The sequence below is a fragment of the Tyto alba genome, unplaced genomic scaffold (genome assembly GCF_018691265.1).
Source record: "Tyto alba isolate M040663 unplaced genomic scaffold, T.alba_DEE_v4.0 Super-Scaffold_14, whole genome shotgun sequence".
Taxonomy (NCBI): domain Eukaryota; kingdom Metazoa; phylum Chordata; class Aves; order Strigiformes; family Tytonidae; genus Tyto; species Tyto alba.
The window spans coordinates 58,684,236-58,697,820 of NW_024881276.1; the positions used below are offsets into that span (position 1 = coordinate 58,684,236).

General features: G+C 53.2%; 1 protein-coding gene across 3 annotated transcripts; it reads right to left on the reverse strand.

Moving 5' to 3' along the window:
- Positions 1-385: 385 nt before the first annotated feature.
- Positions 386-6,824, reverse strand: GPR162 (G protein-coupled receptor 162). Of its 3 annotated transcripts, XM_009970233.3 has the most exons (6): positions 5,594-6,475; positions 4,467-4,961; positions 3,196-3,934; positions 2,196-2,385; positions 1,438-1,589; positions 386-1,271 (listed from the first exon to the last, which is right to left on the reverse strand). In XM_009970233.3, exons 2-6 carry the CDS (start codon positions 4,487-4,489, stop codon positions 744-746), a joined length of 1,632 nt encoding a protein of 543 aa, XP_009968535.2. In that variant the 5' UTR covers positions 4,490-4,961; positions 5,594-6,475; the 3' UTR covers positions 386-743. The 3 variants fall into 3 exon arrangements, with proteins under 3 accessions (XP_009968535.2, XP_042644583.1, XP_032851576.1); XM_042788649.1 differs by lacking the exon at positions 5,594-6,475 and adding an exon at positions 6,721-6,824 and having other exon boundaries at positions 3,196-4,961; XM_032995685.2 differs by having other exon boundaries at positions 3,196-4,961; positions 5,594-6,473.
- Between the last annotated feature and the right edge of the window lie 6,761 nt (positions 6,825-13,585).

Below are 13,585 nucleotides of genomic sequence, written 5' to 3' on the forward strand. Positions count from 1 at the left end.
GGAATCAACAGTTTGCACCGGGTCTTTTCGGTGACAATTGCTTTCAAGCCTGGAGTTACCTCAAAGCTATATTAGAAAGCACAGGGGCTGCTCCTATTTAGCTGTTGGCAGCCTAAGTCTCCCCTGAAATGGACAGAAAAACTTTTCACCCAGTCTTCCATGGCAGGTCCTCTATGGGCTTCACTCCCTTCCCTGGGCTGCTAAGCATCTGCTGTCTTACAGATGCACTGACAAGAAAGGGATGGAGAGGGAGGAAAGGAGCCTCGCACATCCCGCATTTCCCTTCCAGAAGCCTGTGAAGCTTCATTAAACATTTGGGCCAGTCATTTTGTTTCTATGGAAAGAAAATTATTACTAATATATTATTTTAAAAACAGACACACGATTGACACTCCAAATATAGAATTTTAATACCATTCTGCACCTGCCTTGTCTCTGAGGGCAGAGTGGATGCGAGGGTGGAGTTCACAAAGGGACAGGACTGGCGAGGGTGCCAAGTGGCGGTGGCAGCGGTGGGTGTGTGTGTAACCTGAGAGCAGGCACAGGCTGTCAGTCAGTCCATTTTGTTCCCTCCTGCGGGTCTGTCTCGCTTCTTTTCCCCCCACCAGCGTGGGGTGCGGTGTTTCCTGCCTGCTGGCGAGAAAGATGAGAATGCAAATTAGTGATCAGGTCCTGGGACAAAGAGAACACTCAAAGTTTTATTTAAAAATCGTGATGGCACTGAATGTTTCTGATGTTGTCTCTCATAGTCTGGGATCCTGGAAGGTCTGTGCCTCACAGGCCTCAAGGGTCCTTTCACCCGACGCCTGCTCTCCTTCCTGCAGATGCCAGGCTTCATTGCCAGCCAAAGAGCAGCGCCGTGGCCGGTCGGTGTTCTCCTCCTCTCTGCTGCCAAGGGAGAGGCGGCGATCGTGGCGTGATGCGAGCGGGAGACGGGAGTGCCGTGGGCTGCAGGCTGGGGTGGGTTGTGGCGTCTCGTCAATGAACGTGGTGATCTCATCTCGGAAGAAGCAGGCGCTGGAGCTGGAGCCCCGAGGCATCAGCCCTCCCTCCAGAAACTGTCGTAAGGTTGTCAGCTCATCTTCTGGGGGCCGCCGGCGGTGCTGGTAGTCATGCAGCTGAGAAGGCAAGAAGCTGGGGCCACCAGGCTTGTGGGGGGTGGAAATGCGGATGTCATCAGATGAAGACCACTTGTGTAGGAAGGATGGAGCAGAGCGGTGGGCGGAGAAGATGTTAGTCTCATCATGTGACATTCTCCGGGAGATAGGGACCTGGAAAACAGCGAAGGAGGCAGGTGACGGAAGACTTGAAGAGACAGAACAGGAGGAGAGTAGCTGAGGCCTTCTCAGAGAAGAGAGTCAAGAGGACGCAAAAGCATGGGGGACTGACAGAGAAGGAAGTGGGCTGCGTGGCTACCCCTGCTAGCTCTTGGCTCACCTGCAGGTAGTGCACCTTGTCCTGGGGCAACAACATGTGGTGCATGGGTAGCAGCTTGATGTCCCGGGAATCCCGCTTCACAGCTGCAGCACCGTTCGCGTCAAATCTCACTTTGCAGATCCTGCCATCGCCATAATCATCACACGCACCATCTGTTGGCAAAGGGGAGAATGGCAGTCAACACTTTTCAGCCAGAAGAGGAGCGTTATCATGGCACCTCGATGCCATCCGAATGCTTATCTGACTTCTGCCGCCCTCAGGGCTCACCTCTGAACAAGGACCTCGTCTTTCTGATTGCAGCAGCACTAAAGGACACAGAGACCGACCTGTTTCTTCTGTTTCGCTTTTGAATTGCTCACTGCCAGAACTTGGGCCTTTGGATCAGTGAGTTGGGCTGAGGCCCGGTGTGCCACTTCCATTGTGGCTTGGCAGCTGTACACACAGTCTCTACTCTTGCACCTACAGTGAAGGATGTTGCACTAATTTCCTACTCTTGCACCTACTGTGAAGGATGTTGCACTAATTTTTTCTGGATGATAGTGAATCCTAAAGCAGAAAGTGAGTGGCAGAGACTTCTCCAGAATAAATTTCCTCATGATTGCTGACTCCAAGCTGTAACATGAATCCCACCTAGCCACCTACACCACCACTCCTAGTGCCGTCAGGGCCTTTTCCCAAGGCAGACCTCTCTTTCCTCTGTAGTCTTTTGGGAAGGGGGTTAGTGAAGAAAGGTGACGGTGGGGTGGTGAGGTACTCACCATCATCTCCGTCTTCCTCAGACATGATAGCCACGCACTGCTCCCACACGGTGCGGAGATCTGCTCGGTAGCGCTCACAGGACCAGATGAAGGAGGGGAGCAGCAGGGTCTGCACCATGGAGCACCAGAGCACAGCCAGGACCATCCAGGTGGGGGCCGTATCATAGCGCAGGCTAAAAAAACTCACAACCTTCGAGGTAAGAGAGAGAAACAATGCTGAGGAAGAAGACAGAAGCGCGGATCAAGGGAGAAAGATACCAGGAGTCAAGTCTGTAGTAGAACATAATCTGCCTGCAAAGGATTCGTCAAGTAACTACCCCGTGCCCCATTGAAAAACTGTTCCTGGGGTGTTTCCCCAGTTTTGCTGGAATATATTTCGAGCTGTTATAGCTCTAACACGAGGCATCGTGTTAGCATCCCTTCTTTTTCCGTGCTCATTATGAACTGGAGCTAAATAGGTGCCAACGAAGGACACAGCCACTGGAAAAAAACCCAAACATCTGAGACTAAGCCTCTGTTCTCTTAACGGTGCCCTTTGAGAACTTCCCCAGCTCTCCAGTTTCACGGAGAATTAACCAGCCAGCCAAAACCTGAATGCTGACTACGACCATACAAGCAGAAAGAAAAAGAAAACTGTCTGCAACAGCTTTTAAAGAAGGAAATTGGAGAAACAGAAATCTCACTGTTTTTACAAAGGTAGATTCCCCCCTGTAAGTTTGCAGAGTAATTCCCTCTCCTCGTAGCCACTTAAAACTTTCACAGTGGTTTTAGCTGTGCGGTGTGTATTCCTCAGGCTTAGCCTTAAGAAACTGCTGCTGCAGAAGGGTGGAGAGAATTACTGGAATCTTTTTAAAATGGGCCCTCAGAATAACACAGATTCAGATGCAGCGACTCTGTGGCTGGTGGACAGAAGACAGAGTTTTTTCTCTAAAACTTGGGAGAAATGAAAATCTAGCTTAACTGCAGACTCTGAAGGGGAAAGGGAGAACTTGCTGCTTACCAGGATAGGCACCCCAGTGAGTGTGTCATACAGGAAGACAATAGCACTGATGAGGTTGGTCATCTGCAAGGAGGTCTTGGCTGACTCGGAGCCATCCAGTGAAGACCTCCTTTTGCCTCGTACGTCCTCCACTACAATGGCCGGCACGTTGAAAGTGGTGTGTGCTGATGAAGAGCAGGATGACGCTTCCTCTGCCCTCTGATGGCGGCACTGCTGGCGTCTTCTATGCGCCCACAGGGTCTGGTAGAAAGTGATCCCCACGCACACCAAGCCCATGACGATTCCTCCGAGCAGCAGGAGGCTAAAGCAGACACCGAAGCCCAGCCCTATCTTGCTGACAATGAACTGGCAGCCACGGGCATAGTAGCGCTCGCCGTTATTGTGCCAGCCGATGGAGGGCAGGGTGGAGAGGATGAATGATACCATCCAGATACCCATGACTGCATGCAGAGCCTGCTTCTTGGCATTGCTCAGCCGGTAGTTGACTGGCCACCTCACCATCCACATCCTGTGGTAGGAAAGGGAGGCCACCGTGAAGCAGGTGGCCAGCGCCAGGGTGTAGTATGTGGAGACGAAGACCTTGCAGATGCTTTCGTTCCAGTCGTAGTCGGAGGACTCGCGCCGCAGCTGTACCACAGCATAGGTGGTGAGGGGTACCGCTGCCATAAGGATGTGGGTCCCAGCAAGGAAGCACAGCAGCAGCTCCAGGGGCTTGTGTTTCTGTTGTTTGGCTGTGATGCTGAGGATAATCCAAGAGTTGGCCAACAGGGCTAACATCCCACATGCCAGCCACCACAGTGAGTTGTTGTGCAAGGTGGACTCTGATTCAGAGTCCCCCATGCTGCCACCCCGGCTAGGCTGCACTCTGTCCCTGCTGTTTGGATTTTGTAAGAGGCCGAGTGGGACTCCGCACTAGGGGAGCCACGTCCCTCCTCATCTGCTGCTGCTGCTGCAGCGTGAGGTGTATGCACACTGGAGGGGTTCCTCAAGGCATTGCCACCGGGTGCTAGGTGGAACAGCCGTCAACTGTCTCACTTTCACTCCTCCCTTTCCCTTCTGCTTGATTATATTTCTTTCCCTTGTTCTAACTTTTTTACCTGTTTTTTCCCTTGTTCTCTTTCTTTTTCTTTCTCCCACCTTCTCCCTCTCTCCTTCTCACGAACACTTGCCAGTGCTTCTTCCCTCACTTGCTTGGGCTCACTTTTTTTTTTCCTCCCCATCTATTTCATCCCCCTCCTTCACTCTCCCCCCAAAGAAAAAGCTCTCCTTACTTCATGTGCCCACCAGACACCATCAGTCTCAGGGGCCACCTTCTGCTGGGGCTGGTGAAGGCCACACACAAAAAGGGACTGCTGGGGACTCCAAAGAGTTTGGTCGGAGCAGGTACCTGCTGCCCAGCGTCCTATTGAGTGAGGAGCCAGCCAAGAGTTCCAGAGATGACGGGAGGTTGGACAAAGGTCCCGCTCAAACGGTGAGGGTGGCACACATACCGTGTGTAATCCCGCTCTCACCAAATGCCACACTTGTGGCCAAGGCTGTCAGAGAGCCATCAGCTGAGAGTGAAGGGTGAGGAACAAGATTCAGAGGGTTCCCTATCCAAGACCTCACAGCATCCTCACTACATTGTCCTTCTTGCTGTCCTCCAAGGCTTAGCCTGCTCTTTCAAGCTTTTCTGAACAACACAGGGCAGAGCTGGCAAACGGAGACGGCAGGGAGGGGAAGATCCTTTTCAAAGGTTCCCTTGGAGATTCAGGGCATGAGGTTCACTGTAGAAGAGAGAAAAGAGAAAAAGCAATTTAAGATCATTCTGTGTCTCCAGATCTCTCTCTCTCTCTCATAAACACTCTGCCATGATTTCGGCTGTGTAGAGCATTCCCTGTGTCTTTCAGGGAACAGAAGAGCCAGATTTGCACCAGTACTTGCATACCTCAGGCTGGACTTTGGCCCCCAGCAACTCCTTCCAGTGCTACTGAGGCATGCTGTGCCCCCTGCCCTTCCCGTCTCGGGGTCCCCACCCAAAGCATTACCGATGCCATTTCTGGAACGGAAGGCCTGATTCACATCACTCCCTGCCATTTTGGGTCCTGCCCTCCCCACGCACCCACTCCAACACCCCTCACTCCTGCCATACAGCTCTCACAGCTACGCCAGTCTTTGGACCTCAGCTTTTCTCTGCCAAAGCTCTGGATTTTAACTCGCTGCTCCCGTCCTGTCCCACCCACGGATGCATGCCACCACTCCAGCAATATCCTGCCATCCCGCAATCTTGAAGCACAAGTCTGTCAGCCACACGCCTCGCCCACCCTAGCGCATTTCTGCTAGAGTAGCTCTGGTCTCCAGACACTCCAGCTAAAAACCCAGAAAACGAGACTGCTAACCAAGTCCTGAGACTACTCACCTTTGCCAGTGACCCCTGGTCCTACCAGCTCAGACTCCCTCTCCCATCTTCATCTACAGGGGACACCCAAGCCGTATATTCCAGGAAGGTACAGGCCTGCTTCACGCCTTGAGTGGAGCCGATGTAAACTTAATCTTCCCGTGGATGGATTAGTGGCCCCTCAGTCTGAGCTAGTGGCTCAGTTCCCACCCCTCTCCTTCCTTCTGCTCCTCTGTATTCTCACCCTCCCTGTAACCACCTGAGGCTCTTCCTCCTTTTCCTCCCCACTTGGAGCAGTTTGCCATGACAGGATTGGTGATGCCCTCGTTCTGTCCTGGCTCATCTTTTCTCCCCCAGTGCCGTCACTCTTGCAGTTAGGCCTGTGGCCTCTGGAGACAGTTAGGAAGCTAGCCGGCCCTGATAATCCCAGGGGAATGAATTTCCTTGCAGCATCTCCTTCTGTAGCCCTTCCCACCCGGCTTGTCCTGGTGGCCCACGCTGTTCCTTCAATGAGGCAGGAACCCTCCTGCCTCTGCCGGCGTCGGGGCCCAATTCTGCTCCAAGCTGTGGTCCTCCTGCTCCCGGAGACGGGAGACCCCGCGGAGCTGATGCAGGACGGCCGGGTCGGGGAAGCCCACCCGGACCCGCTCCCCGGTCAGAGCCACCTGCTTTATTCCACCGCCCATCCCACCAGCGGGGCGAGGAGAGACTCCCGGGGCCGGTGACTCAGGAGAAGGCAATGGCGGGGGGGGGGTCGGAGGGGGAGATGACCCAGAATAATTGCACGGAAGAGCTGAGAAAACTGGGGTACCGGGGGATACGGCCGGGGGCCGAGGTGCGGTGCTGCCCCCCCGCCGCCCCCTCCCTTTCCGGGAACGGTCGCGGCTCCCGCGGCGGCCGGGGGGACGGGGGACGGGGGGGGGGGGGCCGGGCCGGGCCGCCCCGAGCCTCACCCGGCGGCGGCGCAGCGAAGCGGTGCGGCCGGGGCTGGGCTGGGCGGGGGCCGCGGAGCCCGCGGGGCGCCCCGGGGCGCGGCCGCCGTCCCGCAGCGGCGCCGCCCTGCGCGCAGCGGAGCGGGGGCCGGCGGCGGCGGGGGCGGAGGGGGGGGCGCCGATGGCGACGGCGGGGGCCGGAGGGACCCATCTTACCTCTCGCCGGAGCAAGCGCTGCCATGGCGACGGGCGCCCCGCGCGGCTGTGCGCGCCTCTGCCCGGCTTGTGCCCGCCGGCACCCCCCCCCCCCGGCCCCGGCCGCCGCAGCGGACGCCGCAGGCAGCCGCCCCGGCCCCGCGCTCCGGCCATCCGCCGGGCGGGGCGACGGCGAGGGGCGAGGGGCGGGGAGCGCTGGCGGGGGACGGCGGCGGGAGCACCGCCGGGCCGAGCAGCCAGGGGGCGGGCCGGCCCCGCCGCCCCGGCCCCGGCCCCGCCGCCCCGGCCCCGGCCCCTCCCGGCCGTCCCGGCGGGCCCGGGGCGGCGGCGCGGGCTGCGCCCGACTGTGCCGGGGGCCGCGCCGCTCCCGGTGCTGGTCTTGGCCCGGGCCCAGCCACGGGGGCCGCTGCTGCCGGGCCCCAGCCGGCTCCGTCTCGTAGGCGCCCCTCCTGCCCCACGGGGCAAGCCGGGCCACCCCCAGGAATACGAGTTGCAGGGCGAGGAGGCGCCTGGCTCCCGTTCCCGAAAAAAAGAGGGCTGTGGCGGGGCACCCGGGCTGAAAGAGATGTCGGGAGGATGGGTGCTGCCACCAGAGGAAAGGCGAAGAGCTGGTGCTAAGGGATGCTTAGAGAGCAAGGGTGACCAGGGCACCGGCGGCCCTGGGTGAGCCGTGCTTAGCAGAGCTAACTCTGCTCAGCTGTGGTGGCAGCCCCTTCCGACACCAGCTGTCACCGTGGTCCCACAAACAGGGAAAGAGGAAGAGAAGAAACGGGCTAGAGCGGGTGTAGTTGGTCATGTCACAGGGGTAAAGCTCCCCTCCCGTCTGTGTCACCTCAGTGAGGGCAATCTTGGCTAGAAAGTCTTCACAAGGCAGCGAACATCTCGTTTTCCTGTTACCGTCTTTGCTACTGAAGTGAAGGCGCCAGCACTTTCCTTGTCTTTGTTCCTTTTAGGAACTGGTATCTACCAAAATCCCTTCCTCCATCAGAACTGGGGTGGGATGGGTGTCCATGTTTCTGGACAGTTAGGATGCAGCTGCATTAGCACCTCAGTTTGGATCAGGAGAACATGAACAGTTAAGGTGAAAGGACCTGCAAGAGGTACAGCAAATGTGCTCTGAGGACTATGAGAATTCAGCTTTGCTTTGGGCTAGCGTTATTCTGAAGTAAGCCCCCCCAGATACCTACAGAGTGACCACTAAGTCCTCAGCATCAAGCTGTTTTCCTCTACAGATGTGTTCCTACTGCATCACCCTGTTTGGTAAAGTAGACCTGACCATATGGATCCAGGGTCTGCTCAGCTTTATCACTCCCTCTGACAAAGCAGATTTCGCACATCATTCCAAATATTGGCTGAGGTGATCCCAAGTGCCTTGGATGCCAAGGTTTGCGGAAGGAGAGACTCCTGAGTAAGAAAGCTGGAGGTGATGCCGGTTCTCAGGCCCAGGGGCAGCAGTGAAGGCAGTTCCAGAGGTATTCAGATCATCTCTGAGGCAAGACCTGATTGCATTGCACTAGCCATTGTGACTGGGACCTGCTTTAGGGTCATTGAGTAGAATCAGGAACCACTAGAATAGATCTGGCTTTGTGTCAGGTAGGTGATAGATATTTTTGAGGAAGGCAGGTGGTGACGATGCTGCCATGGTCTGGCTATTCTTTGGCATACAAGAACTGCCACAGTGGAACAGTCCTGAAACACCTCAGTGGTCAGTCCAGCAATGGCAGTAGCTGGAGATGTGAGAAGGGACAATTATTGCCCTCCTCAGTCATTTCTTTTCAACTCCTGTAATTTGTGGGAGAAGGTCTATACCCACAAATGTAAACATTTGTGCAGCTCCAATTGTGTCATTTGTATGAATTACTTAATGTGATAACTTCCACATTACCATCCTCTTCTGATTCAGAAGTTGAGTCTCCTTCGCATGAGTTGTTAGCCTGCCTGCGTGGGTGAATAAATGCTCCTGTTATCTCAGGGAAACAGCAAACCAAGCTTCCGGCACTTTCTGCACTGCCTGCCTGCCTCAGGTCTGCTCAGGTAGGGACATCCTGCAGCCTGGCTTGGGCTACACCCGACAGAGATTGCTGAGCAGAGCTGGATGGGGACAGATCCTCCTTTCTTGAGGAGGCTTCTTGTGTTTGAAAATGTGGCTGGGTTCGTAGTTTCAATGAAAGCATAAAATTGAAGATTTACTGTGAAGTGTAACAAGCTCAGTGGGAAGGAGAGTTTCTGCCCTAGGGCTGTCATACTGCCAAGCAGATGCTCGTCCATCCATCCATCCATCCATCCATCCATCCATCCATCCATCCATCCATCCATCCATCCATCTCATCTAAATGGATTTCAAAGACTCTCTATTTGCCTAGGATTTCCAGACACCCGGTTTCACCGGGTCGCAACTGTGTATGCACTGTGTATTCACAATGCACATGCAAAGGAGCTGCCAATGCTTGGATCTGGAAGTCCTGAATCCCCACGGTGCAAGGTTCTCTGTGTACCCGGGAAGTCTAGACTAGAAGTGAGACCTGCCCCCAGACTCATCTTGTAGAAGGACTCACAGACTTGGGAGAGATTTTTAATTATTACAGAGCTGGGCTGGATTCTGACCAGTGATCTGCTGTCTAAAGGCTCAGTAGCTCACTAAATTATCCTAAAGCAGCCAGGCCTGAAGAAACACCACTGTTACGATGTCAGGGTGAGAAGTGTTTTCTGGAAAAGTTCATTGCATAAAGATCAGTTATTTCTGGACAGCAGCTCTGCAGGTTCAGGGGAATGCTTTTCCCAGAGGTGCCCTGTATTCAGAAAGGAGCACAACTCATTAACCAAGCAACAAACACCCAAAGCCTAAAAGCAAAGCAGTAACAGAATAGCCAAATTCACTTCACAAGCTTTTGATGTTTTGCAGCTCTTACTCAGGACTTTGATAGTGACCATGGGAGGTTTCACACATGTTTCTCACAGATCATGGATGCAATTAAAGCCATCCTCAGGGCCCCAGATGGCTTACACAGCCCCTTGTGAGGCTACACCGGTGTGCTTGCAAGCAGGTTTCCTGGCATCCTTCCTGGCCCTCTGAGCAGGGTGTGGTTAATGGCTAACAAAAATCCAGCCAAGCAGATATATTAGTGTATTTCATCAGAAAAGACAGTGACTGCGATGTGTATTTGTCATATCCAAACCTTAGATTCTATTTCCAGCACTGTACAGAAAGATTTAGTGATATTTCTTGGATAATTCATCTGCAAAATGGGCAAGTGATAGTAACACACCTCAAGGGACAGACGACTAATGCTGGTCATGAGCTAAGCATAAATATTAAGGGCTTGCAGTGTAAGTACTAGGATTTGAACTTGTGGATGCTTGTTTACAGCTGAATATTTTTTCTGACACAGTTGGGCACCTTCTAAAAGATTTTTTTTCCCTCTGTCATACCTAAATATTTCTATATTATATTTTTCTTGAGAAAAGGAAGTACCAGGGTAGGCTTGTCAAATACATGGTTGTTATGACACTGCATGCCATTTGGCAGAGGTGTTTATATCCTCCTGCTTCCTACCCACCCACCCCCCCCCAACATAAAGCTTTGAATGTTCTCTTCTGTGTGCTACTGACCCCTTTTTCATCCCTCCTGCCTTTGTGGCCTCACTGATATCCCAGTGCAGTGAGTCTCAGACTGTAAAGGATGTAAAAATGTCATTTCAGAATTTAATTATGTCACTTTCCAAAATTACTCAACACTTACTTGTTTGTTCTCATACCCAGAAAGGATAATTAAGAGCTCTTGAATCATTAATCTGGGAACCTATGATATTTGGAAGGAGCTGAAGTTATTTATGTTCTTTGAATTTGTAACACAGAATTGGAATTTTCATTTTGCCACCTATTCTCTTAACTTGTCTAGGTATGTCTGAGGTTTCTCCAGACCAGAATAACCTTTTTTTAATCAAAAAATAGGCTGGGATTTCAGGAGCGCTGCTGACATGCTGGCTGCAGCTGGCCAATGCCAGGGAAGATGTTTCCCCTTGTTGTTTCAGCTGGTATAGTGGCCCCTCCAGAGCCATGGTGCTTGCAGAGCCAGCATCATTGTTCCTCTCCAGGACCTGGCCTCCACAAAGCAGACAGACAAGCTCAGAGGAAGAACTTCCTAGCACCAGAGGCTGAAACAGGCACTCTGACACCAGCCAGCTGATGTTGAAGCATTGAGGAGCTGGGGTTTCTCCTCTCTTCTGCCACCACCTCTAATGCTCCAAATCTGGAAGCACTTCTAAGGCTTGGCCAAGCTGGATAGAAAATGAACAGGAGAGCCAAAGACTTCTTCAGGGGAGATGCTGGGGAAGGATGATGACATGCATGGGGCAAAGGAAGCCTGCAGTGGTTTGGAGGTGAGCGTACTAATGAGCTCTGGGTCCCTCCTAGTAAACACACACTTGGGAATACTCTCAGAAAAGAACCAGTCCAGAGCTAAGCATCTGCAAGGATCTGGTAGTCCCATGCTACCCTCTCCTCCGAGAAGGGTGGATGGAAGCTATTCTCCCTCTGCAGCTGCATTAGGCTGATGAGACACTCAAATGGATGCTGAAAACTGTTCTTTTTTTTTCCCTGAGATAAAAAGAAATTAGAAGAGGCTGAAGTACACAGATTCCTTGTAGACCTTGGGAACACGAGAAGAACCACACAGGGTCATTTGGCTCTGAAGGCTGAGGGATGTGAGTGCTATGCTGCAGAGCCCGCGGGGAGCATGAGTCACTTGGACTGCCTCGGCAGAGCCGGGCTGCCAGCATCCACCGAATCCTCACCTCGGGTTGCACTCAGAGGGCAGAAACCAGCTGGGAAGCAAGAGGGGCTTGGGGAGGGAGGGCTGTGGGCTGGGGTTATTTCAGCAGAACTGGAACAGGACAGTATATTCTCAGCTGTGTCCAAGCCCATTCCTCCACTGGAGCAAGCAGGTCTGTGGGTCCTGACAGGAGACCGTGCATTGGAGGTGGGCCCAAAGGTCTAAAGCACGTGCTTTTTCCCTTCTGCAGCCTAGAAACATGGAGAACAGTAGTACCAGAAAGGCCAATATGTTAGGGAAAACCAGCTCTTCTCAGTTTTTTATAAACTCGTGCTTTCTGCGATGTTTCCACATCACTGTACAGAGCTCTTGCTGCCGTTGTCATTTTGTAAGTATTGCCATGTATGCATTTCTGAGTCCTGCCATCATCTCAGGGCTTCTCTGATGAGCTGTCACCCCATGATAAAATATGTCTGTCATTGTGTTTGCTGCTTTGGAGAGCTGTATATTGCCGTGGTTTGCGTTGTGCAAGAGCGTTATTCCATTGCATAGCGTAGATGCACTCTCGTCACACCTAGCAAAGGGAGAAGTGAGGTCCTCACTGCCTCCTGAGAAGGAGGACCGGGATACATGCAACACAGCCTCTAAAGCCCTGGGATACCACAAGGAAGGGACCACACAAAAGTGATCTGATAGAGACACCTGCCTTTTTGTCTCTGACTCATAGGAGCGCTGTTGCCACAGTGTTACCCACTGCACAGGCTGTGAAGACAGTGTGTTGTGTCAGAAAGGGAGCGTGCTGTTATATTACTGCAGCCCAGGCCTGGGCAAGGTGTTACAGCAGTCCACTCCAGCTGGGGACTCATCAGGTACATCAACATCAACACTTATGTTCTGTGCAAGCTTGTTTTTATCTGGCTTGAACCTCCACCTCTGTACTGCCTTGAAGCCCACACTGAAGCTTTCAGTATTGCACTCAGATGGAAAGCAAAGCCCATCTAGGACTTGCTCTGTGGATGACTTTTCTCTCAATCAGGGCAGTCTGTGCACGTGGGAACAAAGAAGGTCATCATCATGTGAAAAGATACAGACAGGAGATCTGCCAAAAAAAGAGATTTATGAGATTGGAGCCTAGAGCAGTTTGAGCTTGCAGGTGAGTTTCAAGTAGAGGAGGGCAGGGTCACGACTGCTAAGATCAGGAGATCCACTGAGGAAATGTGCTGTGTTGAGGAACGCTTATAATTTTTGTTACCCTCATCCAGATGGGACAACTGGAAGCTGTGCATCCGTGTACATGGCTGTGCACTTACAGGAATCCCAGTGGCACCATCATGTCTGCTGTAACGCTGTCCAGGCCACCTGGAAACTGGTGGAGGGACCTTCTACATGGCTGGCAGGGCTGTGAACCTGACCACACTTTGCAGGTAGGTCCCAGCTGTGAATGGGGACAAAGCCTTTGGTTGCTTGTGGGGACTCGGCATGCCTTTTCCAGCCCTTGGAAGAGAGCAGGACTGGGGTTGCTGAGCGAAGGGTCGTGCATCCACATGGTGCCAGTCCTGGCCCCGTGAGAGAACCAGCCTGCCTTGGAGACTGCACTGCTGCCTGCTAGCATAAGATCAGGGCTGTGCTGGGGCAGGCACACTGGCTTTGGCAGCTGCAGACAGCGCTGTCAGGCAGCACAGGCCCCTCTGTGCTCTCCAAGTCGTTGGTGCAGACGTTCCCCGCTATCCATGCATTTTATCCTGGACAAGCCAGGTTTATCAGACCTAGTGCTGAAGCCCAGGTAGGCTCTATTAGCTTTAGTCTTACTTTGTCAGTCCGATCCTCTCGCTGTAAAAGTCAAGGCTTGTATTTTTAGGTACAGAGGTGGTTGGTTTAGCTGCCAGAGCCTCAGGTGAGCGTCTGACCTGCTGGAGATTGCTGCAGTGCTGGAGGAGCTCATGAAGGACGCTCACCCAGCATGCTGCTTAGTCCCACCCAGGGATCGGGTGGTACAGAATAATCCCTCTGCTTTGGACACCCATGTGAATGGAAAGAGGACCAGACTTGGGCTACTCGAGCAGTTATTTAAGAAGGGTCTAGACTGAAGGAGCA

What these genes read in the sequence shown, in the direction of transcription:
- GPR162 (XM_042788649.1), bottom strand. Translation starts at nt 4,035, where the DNA reads ATGGGGGACTCTGAATCAGAGTCCACCTTGCACAACAACTCACTGTGG. An exon ending in TCACTGGGGTGCCTATCCTG is followed by an intron (nt 2,386 to 3,195) that starts GTAAGCAGCAAG and finishes CTTACCTCGAAG; the next exon opens with GTTGTGAGTTTTTTTAGCCT. An exon ending in ACAAGGTGCACTACCTGCAG is followed by an intron (nt 1,272 to 1,437) that starts GTGAGCCAAGAG and finishes GCTGTTTTCCAG; the next exon opens with GTCCCTATCTCCCGGAGAAT.